At 42.8% G+C, this 12,893-nt stretch overlaps 3 protein-coding genes across 4 annotated transcripts; all 3 read right to left on the bottom strand.

The window, feature by feature from the left end:
* Window positions 1-58: 58 nt before the first annotated feature.
* On the bottom strand, window positions 59-2,366 carry LOC146234564 (ras-related protein Rab-33B). Its single transcript, XM_084688407.1, has 2 exons — window positions 2,042-2,366; window positions 59-1,470 (listed from the first exon to the last, which is right to left on the bottom strand). The coding sequence occupies exons 1-2, from the start codon at window positions 2,297-2,299 to the stop codon at window positions 1,024-1,026; spliced, it is 705 nt and encodes a 234-aa protein (XP_084544533.1). The 5' UTR covers window positions 2,300-2,366; the 3' UTR covers window positions 59-1,023.
* Window positions 2,367-2,474: 108 nt separating this feature from the next.
* kbtbd7 (kelch repeat and BTB (POZ) domain containing 7) lies at window positions 2,475-5,974 on the bottom strand. Its single transcript, XM_084688402.1, has one exon. The coding sequence runs from the start codon at window positions 5,563-5,565 to the stop codon at window positions 3,697-3,699; it is 1,869 nt and encodes a 622-aa protein (XP_084544528.1). The 5' UTR covers window positions 5,566-5,974; the 3' UTR covers window positions 2,475-3,696.
* A 2,608-nt stretch (window positions 5,975-8,582) lies between these two features.
* On the bottom strand, window positions 8,583-10,271 carry LOC146234562 (p53-induced death domain-containing protein 1). Of its 2 annotated transcripts, none has more exons than XM_084688262.1 (3): window positions 10,251-10,271; window positions 9,818-10,028; window positions 8,583-8,818 (listed from the first exon to the last, which is right to left on the bottom strand). In XM_084688262.1, exons 1-3 carry the CDS (start codon window positions 10,269-10,271, stop codon window positions 8,583-8,585), a joined length of 468 nt encoding a protein of 155 aa, XP_084544388.1. The 2 variants fall into 2 exon arrangements, with proteins under 2 accessions (XP_084544388.1, XP_084544389.1); XM_084688263.1 differs by having other exon boundaries at window positions 8,583-8,817; window positions 9,865-10,028.
* Between the last annotated feature and the right edge of the window lie 2,622 nt (window positions 10,272-12,893).

The following is a 12,893-nucleotide window of genomic DNA, read 5'->3' as shown; positions in this document are numbered from 1 at the left end:
GAGATGCGTAGGCTACGCTAAAGTGTCCGTCATATTATATCGCAATGAAAAGCATAGATCAGGCTTAAACCTTTATTTCCAAACATGTCAATTCACGATCAGTGAAATATTCATATTGCAATATTTTGTTGAAGCTTTTTAGCATATGATAGGCCTCATATAACGCCTAACGCAAACGTGCTCATTCAAAATGATTGCTTTCTAATGTGACCGATGTGACTCATGATGAGCCAAATACATTTCCCTTATTAATAACTTTGTCAAGCTTTCATTTATATTTAGCCAACTGCATTTAAAATGCCGTAAATATCTGGTCAGTAAAACAAGTTAGCATGCTTGTAAACAGGCCTGTGGAAAGAAAGTGCACGCAACCACTATAATGAGTGCAATAATTCAGTTGTAGCTGTTGTCACTCATGCATAGTTGGTCTGTATTATACAGTTGTCAGATCCACTGAGATGCAGTAGCCTACTGCAATTAACATAAACCCTACAGTTTATGTGTATCCACACATCCATAATCATTTGATAGTCATGTGAGTGCTGTGACATGGGCCTGTACAGTACATATTTGATCATTTCAGATGTTTTAATGTTACCATGCATTCAGTTTGAAGTAGCATCCTGTCATATGGTTTTTTCCTTCCTTTGATGGTTAGAACATAGTTAAACTAGAGAAAGTAAACCTCATGGGCACAGTCTAAAAATTGTTTAGACAAGCTTTAGATTACTTCTTCCTTCTTAGATTTCTGTTCTTACATAATTGCATTTGGAAAAAGCTCAAGGTAGGAAGGAAAGAATGAACTAGTAATTAATTGTCCAGTATGATACTTTCACTACACCAGAAAATATACACATATTTGTCTATGACTAAATTATCTACTTTTTTAAAGTATTTACTGTATCGTATTGTTGTTCAGTTCCATAATACCCTGATAAACTTAGTCACCACTGAGACAATGGATAAATCTGACAATCACTGTAGCCATAACTTCGAACGAAGCCCCTCAATGGCTCCAGTGAGTCAGCATAAACACATGGTCGCCCCCTGGTCCTTCTGTTCCCCCAGTTGCCTCAGACTGCTCATACTGGGTTGCTTCAGCCTTAGCGGCTTGTGGCTCTTCAGTCTGTAAGCCAGTGTCAAAAAGATGGCATCCACATGCTCCTTCTCCCCAGGGTCCTTAGCAGAGGTTTCAAACAGGGGTAAGTTGTAGCTGTCAGCCAAACGCTGCGCCAGGGCTGTGGGCACCTCCAGGTGACTCCGCAGATCACACTTGTTTCCTACCAGGATGCGGGGCACCATGGGGCAGACAGAGTGGCGGCTGCACTCCTCAATCCAGTCTGGCAGGCTATGGAAGGAGGCCATGCTGGTCACATCATAGACAAAAATGACAGCGTGGACGCTGCGGTAGTAGTGCTCCACCATGCTCTTCCTGAAGCGCTCCTGGCCCGCTGTGTCCCAGATCTGCAACTGAGGGAATAAAGCAATGGAGTTGGAACAGGTGGGATTGAAACTGACAACTTTTTGCATGGAAGCCTAAACAACTACTGGCCTACTATGTGAAGAAAGACAAATATGAGTGGAAAGTCATCTAGGGGCTTTTCAAAAATACTTTTTTTGAAAACTTCTTCTCTACCATGAAGGTGATTCTGTTTAGTAAATTAAATCATAAAATAAATACATTTAAAGGTTGTTTCACTTCGAAAAATCAACTATAAAAGACGAAACTAAAAATGTTGTATTGTCCTCTCACAATGTAGGCCTATCTGTTTAGTAAACGGTAGGCCTAAACATATTTTCCTCCAACAGAAAAGACGGACATTTGTTATTGCAAACGCAATATTGTAGAAGTAACCTAATTCCCTTTACAACTTTGATAAACGACAGGGTAGAGGCTGCATCAGCAGGCTAGGTAATGAGTATACGTTGTGTTCCGTCGCCTCCGTATGAACCGCTTTAGGTAGTGAAACTTTACCCGAACGGACCATTACTATGTTATAGGTTTACTGTTTCATGCAGCATAAAAACAATACAGTCTTACCTTGATACACTCTCCATCGAGTTCCAATGATCTCTCCCTGAAATCAACACCGATTGTTGCTTCAGGGTTTTCAAGAAACCTACCCCCACAAAACATATAGGTTAGACATGTTTTACCCACATTAGAGTCTCCGATGACAATTATTTTGAAAATTCTAGTTTGCGATGTCTCGTGTTCATGATTGCATGACGATTCAAATGAACTATCTCTGTTGAAAACAGTATCAAAGCCATTTTCAGTGATGAATTCAATTGCCATCGCTCATTTTCATGAGATCGTCAGAATTGTCGCGAGAACATCTTTTAACACTGTACAATTTCGAGAACAGGCTCAGCCAACCACCATTGAGCACTTCTGCTGGCCATTAGATGTCGTTATGCCTCAATAAAAAAAAAACACTACTAATGCTTAAAGGATCAACAGTTTATTTATCCAGATATACTTGTATGTAAACGTACGTATCATCCACGGTATTGTATCATCAGACACAAACCCGTCTGTGCAGCTGGCTGATCAATGTCAAACCATCCCAACACTTTTAAGGTCCTGAATATAAATTAAAGATATTTAATAATTAACTCCTAAATTAATGTGGAATACATAGGCCAACTACTAAATAAATACTGGGGAGGAAAGGAGAATCTATTAATTGTTATTCCTAGCATGGCTAGATCTAGAATATTATCCAAATAAAACACTGTGTGGTCATGTGTGAATGTTATAAGTGCAAATGGTTTTATAGTAGGCCTACTTCAACAACCACAACCCTTCCTGACAATAGCTAACTCTCAAACAACAGTGAATTACATTGAATACGCTTACTGTACAAGACAAGGTCTTCCTTTTCAGTAATTCTTTTAAAATACACTCCAGTATTTAACTTAAAATACAAACAATAAAACGTTAATCAAATCAATATTACTAGAATGATATTCATGATGTAAAACATATTCAAATACGTCCTTGAAACTTTATTTGTTGTCATGGCTATTACTTAACCTTAACCTGAGGCAGTTTAGTGCAAGGTTTTATTGCGTTGACGCTGTCAGTGTCACCTCTGCAACTGTAGACCACAAGCAAAAATACTTAGTGGCCTGCACAGAATACATTTTGGATTTTTTTTTATTACAAGTTGAATAACTTAACAAACAAAAAGAGTCACAGCAACAAAAAATGCATCTGTAAATTGGGAAAGTTTCAATGTGAAATCATTGTGGTTTCTGTGGTCTGCTGTCGCAATCATTTTTGTCATGACAGTTGATCCTGGCCTGTTTTGTTTCCAACTGAGCACTGCTCTCAGGTTTGTCTTAGTAAAACAGAATGTGAGCTCACAACATCAAGCTAGTCTTCCTGGCTTCCTAAGGTTTTTACAATTGAAAATACCCACTGGTATGATTGTTCGTCCAACCAGCCTGTGTATGGAAAATGGCCTTTAGTGTAAAGTAGTCATAAAAAGGGACTTCAGGTCAATTCTTCTTCATTAATCTCCCCTGATATATGTCTATACACATACATAAGTTTATACCAGTTTCCTCACACCTGGGATAATACACCTGTTTGATGTGTTTCCATTTGTATATAAATCCAGAATTTAGGTGAGGTTAAATGTTGAAAGGTTTCCCTTTCATGCAATGGCATCTCCCAAGCCACAGAGACTACCAGTTCTCGTCAGAAAAGGAACTTGAGCTACCAGAGTCTGAGTCTGCATCCGTCAGCCCGTCAAAGTCCCAGTCAGCACTAGATCCGCTGTCGTCATCCTCCTCTGTGGCAAAGCTCTGGGCTGAGCCCAAACACACCGAGTACACGCGTGTCGAAACGCACACGGGACCCAACGAGGAGACGTACACGGCCATGACGTTCTTCCAGCTCTCCTTAGCAGAATCATACTCGTGTATGAGGACCCTGTTTTTGTTGTGCTGCAATAGTGTCTGAGTTAGAAGCAGAAGTTTCCCATTGTGCTGGATCACCTGGTAATTCAGGGCCCGACTGTCAATAGGGATATCCCCCAGTCTCTTCCACTCTCCTCTGGCAGGGCTATAGGTCTTTACCACTGGGATGTCACACACACAGACTATCTGGTCTTCAAACACACAGGCCTTGTGCAACTTGTCTCTCCGCAGGGGGCCACAGTGTCGCCAGCGGTTTTTCTTGGGGTCGTAACAGAGCATCCTCCTTTTGTTGACCACGTACAGGTGGTCGTTTACCGCAACGACCTGCATCTTGCCCAGGGAGTGGGGCAAGGGGGCTACCAGGGTCCACTGGTTTCTCTGGATGCTGTAACACTCCACCTCCTTCAGTCTGGTATCCGTGGCAGAGTTCCTGCCCCCCAGGATGTAAACGTGGCCGCTGAGGTAGCCCATCCCTGAATGTACCCTCCCCACGAGCCTCTCGGCCAGGCCCTGCCAACTGTTCAGGAGAGGGTTATAGACCCAGAAGTGTTTGGAAAGGTGGGAGGCCAGGTAGAGTGTATTATCAGGCGTGGCGCAGACCATCAGGGACTCCATGGTAAAGCGTTTGTAGTCCTGGCTGCTCAGATTCACCAGAGGGGGAGCCATGAAGTAGAGCTCCTCTGAGAAAGGGTCGCAGCACATTATGTTGTCATTCGGCAAACCAAAGAAGAGAATCATCTCTTTGGCACTCGTGCCTATCCTGGGTTTGAGGTCGTCAATGCCGGCTTTCATGGGGACTCCATCCTCTTCTGCGGCCCCACCCATTAAGTGCCCAATGTATTTCTCCAGGCTGGGGGATACCTTGAGGCTGTCTAAGTAAGCTTGATCCTTTTCTGTGAACAAGCTCCAGCGCACACACATGAGCACCTGCAAGGCATCCTCTGTCTCTTGTGGTGCATTTGCATCAATCCACTGTAGGGCAGCTGAGCACACCTTCCTTTCACAGTCCACATCAAGTGTGTCTAATGACAACATTTCCTTCATCTGTCTCAGGTCCAGCTCACACAATTCCTTACCACTAGTGCTGAGCTGAAAAAAGTTTCTAGCTATGAAAGCCTGTGATTTAGCCTTTAAATCTGGATTGTCATAAGTGTCAGCAAATTTTAAGATCCCCACGCAGTTCGAAAGGTCCAATCTCCGGGTCATGAAACTAGTGCATGCCTGCCTGATGTAGTCAAGCTGAAGCATATTGGCGGCTGCGTAGAGCTTCTGAACATTCCCCTCAGAGATGGTCACCTTGCCTGTGTAGCAGTAATCTATTATCAGTGACATCGACTCAGCATCCACGCCACGAATCAACACTTTATCCTGCATACTCTCATTGAGCCCGCCGGTAAACATGCTTTTGAAGTACGGGCTGGCAGCAGCAAGGATATTACGGTTGCAAAAAAAAACTTTTCTGTTGTCACTTTTGCCTCGAACCTCTAGGGTCGCGTAGTCGCATTCCACTTCGATTGCAATGTCCGCGAGGAGCTGAGAATCGTAGAACAGTTTCAGCTCTTTAATCAAACCCCTAGCGTGATTTACATCTTCCAGTTCCTCTGGACCACTGAAAAAGCCGACCATTGAAGCCATTTAAGCAGTGGCTTGAGGGGCTATGTGCAATGTCAATATTCGTCCTGCTCGTCGAAATATTGTAGTCATACGGTTGAACACTCCGAACCAGCGGAAAAGCCTAGTTAATAGCTGTCAATCGGATGTAACGGTGTCCATGAATTAAACAATATTACAATAGCTTCGAATGGTAAACAAATACCCTGCATTTATCCTCAGTGCAAATACCCTACTTGCAATGCAGCGTTTCTTCGATGCCGACTGACAACTCAATATCATGAATGAAAATATTGTCTTACAAGTCCGATATAAGCATAATACCAGCAGACTGAAAATAACATACACTTTCAGTAGTGAAATATACTCGCTTTTAGGGTTATCTTTCAGCCATTGATAATTCCATCTTGTTCTCAAGACATAGCAGCCACTGTATAGCTTTGCGTGGTCACACAATCTTGCTACCAATGGATTGGTCGCATATGGCCTCGATAGGTTGCGTTTAACGGAGACTGAATTAAGTTTGGTTGACCAATTTCAGATTCTCAGAACCATATTATGTCTATGCCCAGAACCACGATCTCACACAAGCGACGGCTGTGCACGTTTAGATTTTAATACACTTAACAATTAGGCTAGATGTTCACATTAGTGTAGGCCTATAAGCACCATATTGGCTTTTAATTCTTCCAGTCAGACAAAATATATGATTATTCCCGCCAGTCAAGAGGCTACTACTGCTGTGTGGGATTTAACAGATTTTTGAAGGATTAAGGTCAAAATGAAAGCAGCCAGGAACTCTTATTGTTGACCCCGATAGTCTGATAGGCTACATAATTTTTGTCACTTTTGTAGCATCAGCTGAAATGCTTGATGCAGCGCCCAAAATGAAGATGAGCCAAAAACTGTTTTATGGACCGAGTTAAGGTCGACCACACTAGAGGGTGATGGTGCATTAAGCTAGTTAGACTGCTGTCTGATCTAATAGGCCGGACCCTGCAGAAAATACATCACTTTGTTATAGGGCAGGGGGTTTCAACTGGTTTTGTCCCAGGGACCACCATATTCTTACTAGAAAGTAATCCGCGGCCCACTGATGTGCCTGCGCACGCGCGCGTGCCTACGTGTGTGTGCGTGCGCGCATGTGGATAGATGGAAGTTGTAACATTTGGTTTTCTTTGTTGCTTTCATTTAAAAACCTCTAACACATCTAGATATATCTACTTAAAAACATCAAACAAAATACATAGAATCTGATTTTTTTAATATGTGTATGTGAGATTCTGATCACTAATAAAATATAAATACATTTTAAAAAAATCAATGGTGGACTGATCAACATAGGCTCGTGTCGCGGACCCCCTGCAATGCCGCCGCGGACCACCAGGGAGGGCACGGACTCCCGGTTGAAAATCCCTGTTATATGGAAAGAGTTGTATTAGTTGCTTGCATGTGTGTTTTTCACGCATGTACGGTATATGTTACTTCAGGCAAACGCAATGATGTCACCTCTTAGCAGGGACGGCGCCATATAATTTTTAATGCAGGTGCTAAGGGGGTGCTAGATCATTGACAGGAGGAGCTGCGCAATTCTATATATTACATAGTCTAGGCTTAAACTTTTGTTTGTAACCACAGATAGAAAATCAAGTGTCCAGACATCCCAACCTGCAGAGACTCATTTCCTCCCCCCCCCCCCCCCCCCCAGGGACGCAATCAGGACGCGCGATATGTGCTTGTTTCGACCATAAATGGCCATTGCACAGTCTCGCGCTCGCTCTAAATACAAAATCCCCAAATTCCAGGAGATTCATTTGTGTCATTTTGTGTCCGGGAGCCGCCATTGAAATGCGGGAGACTCCCGGAACTTCCGGGAGACTTGGGATGTCTGATTGTCAGAGAACTTGATTGGAGGCTAAGAGGGTGGTATCCAGCTGACAGTTTGACCTGGCCTGGCCATGTCAAAGCCTACTAACCTCCAGGTCACCAAGCATTCCAACCTTTACTTTACCCCATAGCAGCTGTAAAATAGGATTATACTATATCTATATCGGCTATATACTATTTTTGACCAACACATATCCAACATATGGCTAAAATGTCCTATTTGTGGTCGAATCCCTGCTAACCAATAATACTAGTAGTGAACTACTTGTGACTCGAAGATTATGTCCTTAGTCTGCCTTGGATGACCTTGTCCTGGTTGGAGCCAAATAATCTTCAGAGAAGTGGGTCAAGAAAGTTCACTCATTGCCTGCGTGGATGTTAGACAGCCACCAACAACCATTTCCTTGCGATTTTAAACACCCGCATTTAAAAGTACAGTTTTTCTATATGTAGTTAACTCTTCTCGCAAAATATGCACCCCAGCTCAGACGAATGCATTAAATAGACAGATGTAAGATGTTGTACTTACTTTCATGTCTCCGATAACACTTTGGAAAAGTCCACCGAGCGCACTGCATTCCTTCTCCATAACAGCCTCCATTTTCAGGACCAACTGATGGTCAGTTGGTGGTCACTTCAGTGCTGCACCCCAGTTTATATTGGCTGTAGCCAATTCCTTTTTTGTTATTTTAAATGTATAGGCTTCACTTCTCTAACAGTAAGTGAAAATCAAATTGGCATATTACAACATGATGATAATAATAGCGGATTATATTTGATGCAAGGAAATACCATCAACAAGGACATAATGTAGCCTATACGATTCCTCAAATATTAATCAAATAATTTAACCAGAGATAAGTGTGTGAGACACAAATGTCCAAAGCCAGTTAATGAACTGAAGAAAAAGCATAATTGACATAACTGCACCATGATAGATTTAAAGGGAGGACTATATTCTGGCCCCAAAGTTATAAAAATAGCATTTGAAAGTGCACCATCCACAACAGTTTGTTATTTTAAGAACTCCTTTTGAGACAAATTAAGCCAAGACAGGTTCCGAAAAATTGTTTATTTGACTTTGTTTTAGTGCTTCATGGACAACAACAAACTTTGGGACAGTAGCAAATAAAGCTACCCCCTCCACCCGTCTCTCAAGTGTGCCTGTGATTCAGCTCATTGAGTCGACACAGGCGGTTCTGGTAGCATAGGGTCTTGTGGACGGTGATGAGGAAAGGGAAGGCTGAGGGGAGCTCCACCCTGCGGCTGAGTTTCTGGTGCCCCCAGTGGAGACACCTCAGCCTCTCTGCCAGGTCCCTCCTGCCGGCACGCTCCAGCCCATCCTGCAGCAACCTGGTCTTATTGGACATGTCCCAGGACCTCTCATACCTAGAGACATATGGGATGAAAGAGAAACGACAGGAGTGTGAGGGAAGGGAGAGAGGAAGGAGAGAATGAGGAGCAGAGTGGGGGGGTCTTCAACAATAGTTTTTTTTCTTTTCCAAAGACAATCCTTATTCTAATGCATTGTCTACATTTCGAGCTGTGCCTGTGATCTCCTGCCTGTGTAGCCTAAACCGTGTGATGCATGCACATCTGGTTCAGGGGCGTAGCCACGGGTAGGCCTGGGTAGGCACAGGCCTACCCAATTTGTTCTAAAGCCTACCCAAAAACGAAAATATCTCAGAAAAATTATGCACCGGGTGCACATCGCAAAGTAAATGAGTAAAAAAAGAACTGAAAACATGCCTATCCATATTTTTCTAGGCCTGCCCAAAAATATTTTTCTGGCTACGCCCCTGATCTGGTTTATAGAAAGAATCTTATTAAGTTGCATCAGGGGTGCCGCCAGTAATTTTGGGCCCCATGAAAAAAAAATTAAACAATTGTTAATAATTTCTATTAGTTGTTCTGTTTTTTGGGGTCCCTGTCAGTCAGGGACCCTTGGAATTGTCCTAACCTTTCCCCCTATATGGCACCCCTGAGTTTCATAACGATACAGAAATAATTTGATAATCCTCTTAGTCCCTCACCTTGACCTACACAAATACACACATGCACAAAAAGTAGCTAAAATTGTGTGAAACTGGGTGAAATGACTGGCCAGTTAGGCATGACATATTTTTTGAGTTATATCATGTTGGTTTGAATTCACTCTATAGTCTTAGTCATTTTGCCTAGAATGGCATCAACATGTCTCATTTGTTATTGCTTTCTTGTTCTTTCCCTCTGCCCTCCTAGTTTTGTTTTCTGCCCTGCCCTCCCACCTCTTTCTGTCTCTCCCGGACCTCCTACCTCTTTTTCTTTCTTTTTCTTTCTTTCTTTCTTTCCTTCTTTCTTTCTCTTTCCCTTTTTCTTTCTCTTTCTCTTTCTCTCTCTCTCTCTTTCAAACACAGCAATTTATTTATATTTATACTGTATATGTACAGTACACACCAGCACTCCAGCATGCTCCTGGCTTGAGCTTTCTTCTCCGTGGAGGTGGTGTGAAACTTGCGTACTTCCGTCCTACTGAAGCCAAGCTCGTAGGCTAGAACCGGCCATTCAAACCCCAGCTGACGTGAAAGCTCTTGGACCGACTTCAGATTGATCACGGCATCCTGAAACAATACCCCATTTGTGCAATTATGACTTTCTCTCTGCACCCAAAAAGCAAAGGCTAGTGACAGAGTCCATAGTTGTGAAAGTTGCCTGAAGATGCTCTCTATTTAGAGTTTTGTTTCCTGTAACCCACCACGTATCATTCCTACAGAGATTGGGACACATCACAGATACTGTGAGAGCAGCTATCTAAGAACATCTAGCACTACATTTTGACATACCTCTTGTGCTTTACTGGGCATTTTTTTCTGCTCCACACAGTGACTGTTCAGGAGTTGTCTGTAGAAAGTATGTAAATACTGTTTAAGTCAACAATCAACACATACAGTCATAACCCTATAGTCAATCTATAGGCTTCACTATTTCTGTGAAAGTTTCTCTAGGCTGTGAGATACTCAACTCAATAAAATAGTTTATGTTTCTGTTAGAACACACCTAGGAGATGACTGATAATGAGAAACTCACCGTACTCTGACACTGCAACTCACCTTATTTTGAGACTGTGCTCGTTACTCTTTTCTGTTTTAAACTGTTACCTTAGAAACCAAATGCTAGCCTGTTAAATATTAAGCCCTCTGTATTGCTTTAATTATTTCAAAATATCGCCCCCCCACCAAGGACCACATGGTTTAGCAGTTAAACATTCTGGTAGAACTACTCAACATGAAACATGTACACTCAGATTCAGTCCCTCTTTCTTTCTTTATGGTGCAACAGTGCTCCCTGCTGTTTATTGTGAGTCAAACAAATTATTTTGGAGATGGCACCAAACATCTTTATTAGTGCAGTGACTGTGCCTGTGATGCAGCCGATGATTAAGATGTTGGTTACTGTAGATGATTTGGTGTTACTTTAATTGGAGTTTGTACATACACAGGTAAACCGGTTTCACAGTTTGATCACAGATATCACTGTGCATCCACATGGATTATCAGTAAACACATTAATTCACTAACAAAACAAAATTCTCTATTTTCTACAGATAATAAAGTGTCCTCTTTTTTTGTTTTTCTGTCAGAAAGACAGTATTTCATCCATGAAATGTGCAGTGCTGACTAACAACGCTGGCACAATACAGTTTGAAAGCTTCTTTCAATGCTTTTTATTTATGGGTGACATCAGGTGAACAGGAAGGAGAGACTGGATGCCCAATGAGACAGTCACATTTACTGTGATGAATACTATAATAAAGTGTAAAACAATCTAGATTTTGTGTTCTTCTTTTACATTTTCCACAACACTATGTACACTGTCCAGTTATTTTTCAGATACTTTGAATTTTGAGAGTCAGGGTTTACGCAATGATCAGAAGGTGCTATACATTTGGTAACTTTGTGGAAATTGACTGTGTGTTTTGACGCATGTATTTTGAGTATTACAGGTTATTTTGCTTGTTCTTTTGATAGTGTCACAAGAAATTGTTTAACTCTTGGAATTTTAACATAACTGATTTGACAATTACAGTTTAAGGATCTCCATCTATTGAGAAAACATGTTTCAGACTGACTGTTAGTTCAAGTCAGCCAAAATCTTCTACAAATTTCTCATGTAGAATTCCCTAATACTCTAGTTAAAAAGGCAAAATGTGCGTTTTCTTGTTTACATCTCTCTATTTCTGATCACAGAGCCTAACAATTTTCTGAACAAGGTGGTCAGTTATAATACTGTGCCCGTGATGCCGCCAGTAACACACACAAACAGATTTCCGGAATTATACAGACAGTGTCCGTCATGGGAAGGTCTCCTGGGGAGGCAAAGTATTGCCCCCCCACCAGCTCTACACAAGTGTACCACAGAGCTCTGTCCTTGGCCCCCTCCTCTTCTCCCTGTACACCACCTCACTTGGACCGATCATCACCTCCCATGGCTTCTCCTAACACTGCTACGCTGACGACCCACAGCTGTAGCTGTCGTTCCCCCCGACTGATCTGGGGATCTCAACCAGAATCGAGGCCTGCCTCACAGACATCTCTGCCTGGATGACCAAGCACCACCTCCTGCTGAACCTCGCCAAAGCAGAACCCTGGGATCTGCAACGGTGACCCCTTCATCCTCTGCCAGGAACCTTGGGGTTATCATGGATGACGAGCTCTCCCTCACGGCCCACATTGCTGCCGTCTCCCAGTCATGTAGATTCACCCTCTACAACATCCAGAAGGTCAGGAGATACTTGTCTGAGCACTCCACCCAGCTGCTAGTCCAAGCACTTGTCCTCTCCAAAATGGACTACTGAAACTCGCATCTCGCCAGTCTCCCAACATGCGCAACCCGCCCTCTCCAGAGGATTCAGAACACAGCAGCCCGCTTGGTCTTCAACCTTCCCAGTCGCTCCCATGTTACCCCGCTACTCATCTCCCTTCACTGGCTACCCATCACGGCCTGTATCAGATTCAAGACCCTCGTACTAACCTTTCGAGCGGTGAACGGGGCTGTACCTGCCAACATCCAGTCTCTCGTCCTTTACATCCCCACCCGCCACCTACGGTCTTCTTCTGACAACCGTCTGGTGGTCCCACTTCTCAAGAGCGCCCGCTACCAACCCAAGCTCTTCTCCTGTCTGGCCCCCCAATGGTGGAATCATCTCCCCACCTCCATCAGAGACACTGACTGTCTCCCCACCTTCAAGAAAAGGCTAAAGACACAATTGTTCTGGAAGTACAATGGTACTTTTGTTGAAAAAAAGAAAGATTTGTTGTATCCGATGTTAGTTTATTTCCTCCAGGAACACAATTACACTTATTAAGGGACTTGTTGCACTTGTTGGTTAGTTGTAACTGATTTAACTACTTGTACTCGCTGTTAATTATATTATTGTTGCTTTTATTTTATTGTTGTTTTCCTACAGGTACAGGCTTGCACTTTCG

This window comes from Hypomesus nipponensis, chromosome 23 (genome assembly GCF_054491055.1).
Source record: "Hypomesus nipponensis isolate SF chromosome 23, ASM5449105v1, whole genome shotgun sequence".
NCBI lineage: Eukaryota > Metazoa > Chordata > Actinopteri > Osmeriformes > Osmeridae > Hypomesus > Hypomesus nipponensis.
The sequence above is the reverse complement of the archived record's forward strand: the minus strand, read 5'-3'. Positions and strand labels throughout refer to the sequence as shown.

Bases quoted from the DNA above. Each gene is read 5' to 3' on its own strand.
- LOC146234564 (XM_084688407.1), bottom strand. From the start codon at position 2,299: ATGGCAATTGAATTCATCACTGAAAATGGCTTTGATACTGTTTTCAAC. The intron at 1,471-2,041 runs GTAAGACTGTAT...TTATTCCCTCAG, and splicing joins TCGATGGAGAGTGTATCAAG to TTGCAGATCTGGGACACAGC.
- kbtbd7 (XM_084688402.1), bottom strand. From the start codon at position 5,565: ATGGCTTCAATGGTCGGCTTTTTCAGTGGTCCAGAGGAACTGGAAGAT.
- LOC146234562 (XM_084688262.1), bottom strand. From the start codon at position 10,271: ATGCCCAGTAAAGCACAAGAG. The intron at 10,029-10,250 runs GTATGTCAAAAT...GTATTGTTTCAG, and splicing joins TGCCCAGTAAAGCACAAGAG to GATGCCGTGATCAATCTGAA. The intron at 8,819-9,817 runs TGAAAGAGAGAG...CATATGTCTCTA, and splicing joins TATAAATAAATTGCTGTGTT to GGTATGAGAGGTCCTGGGAC.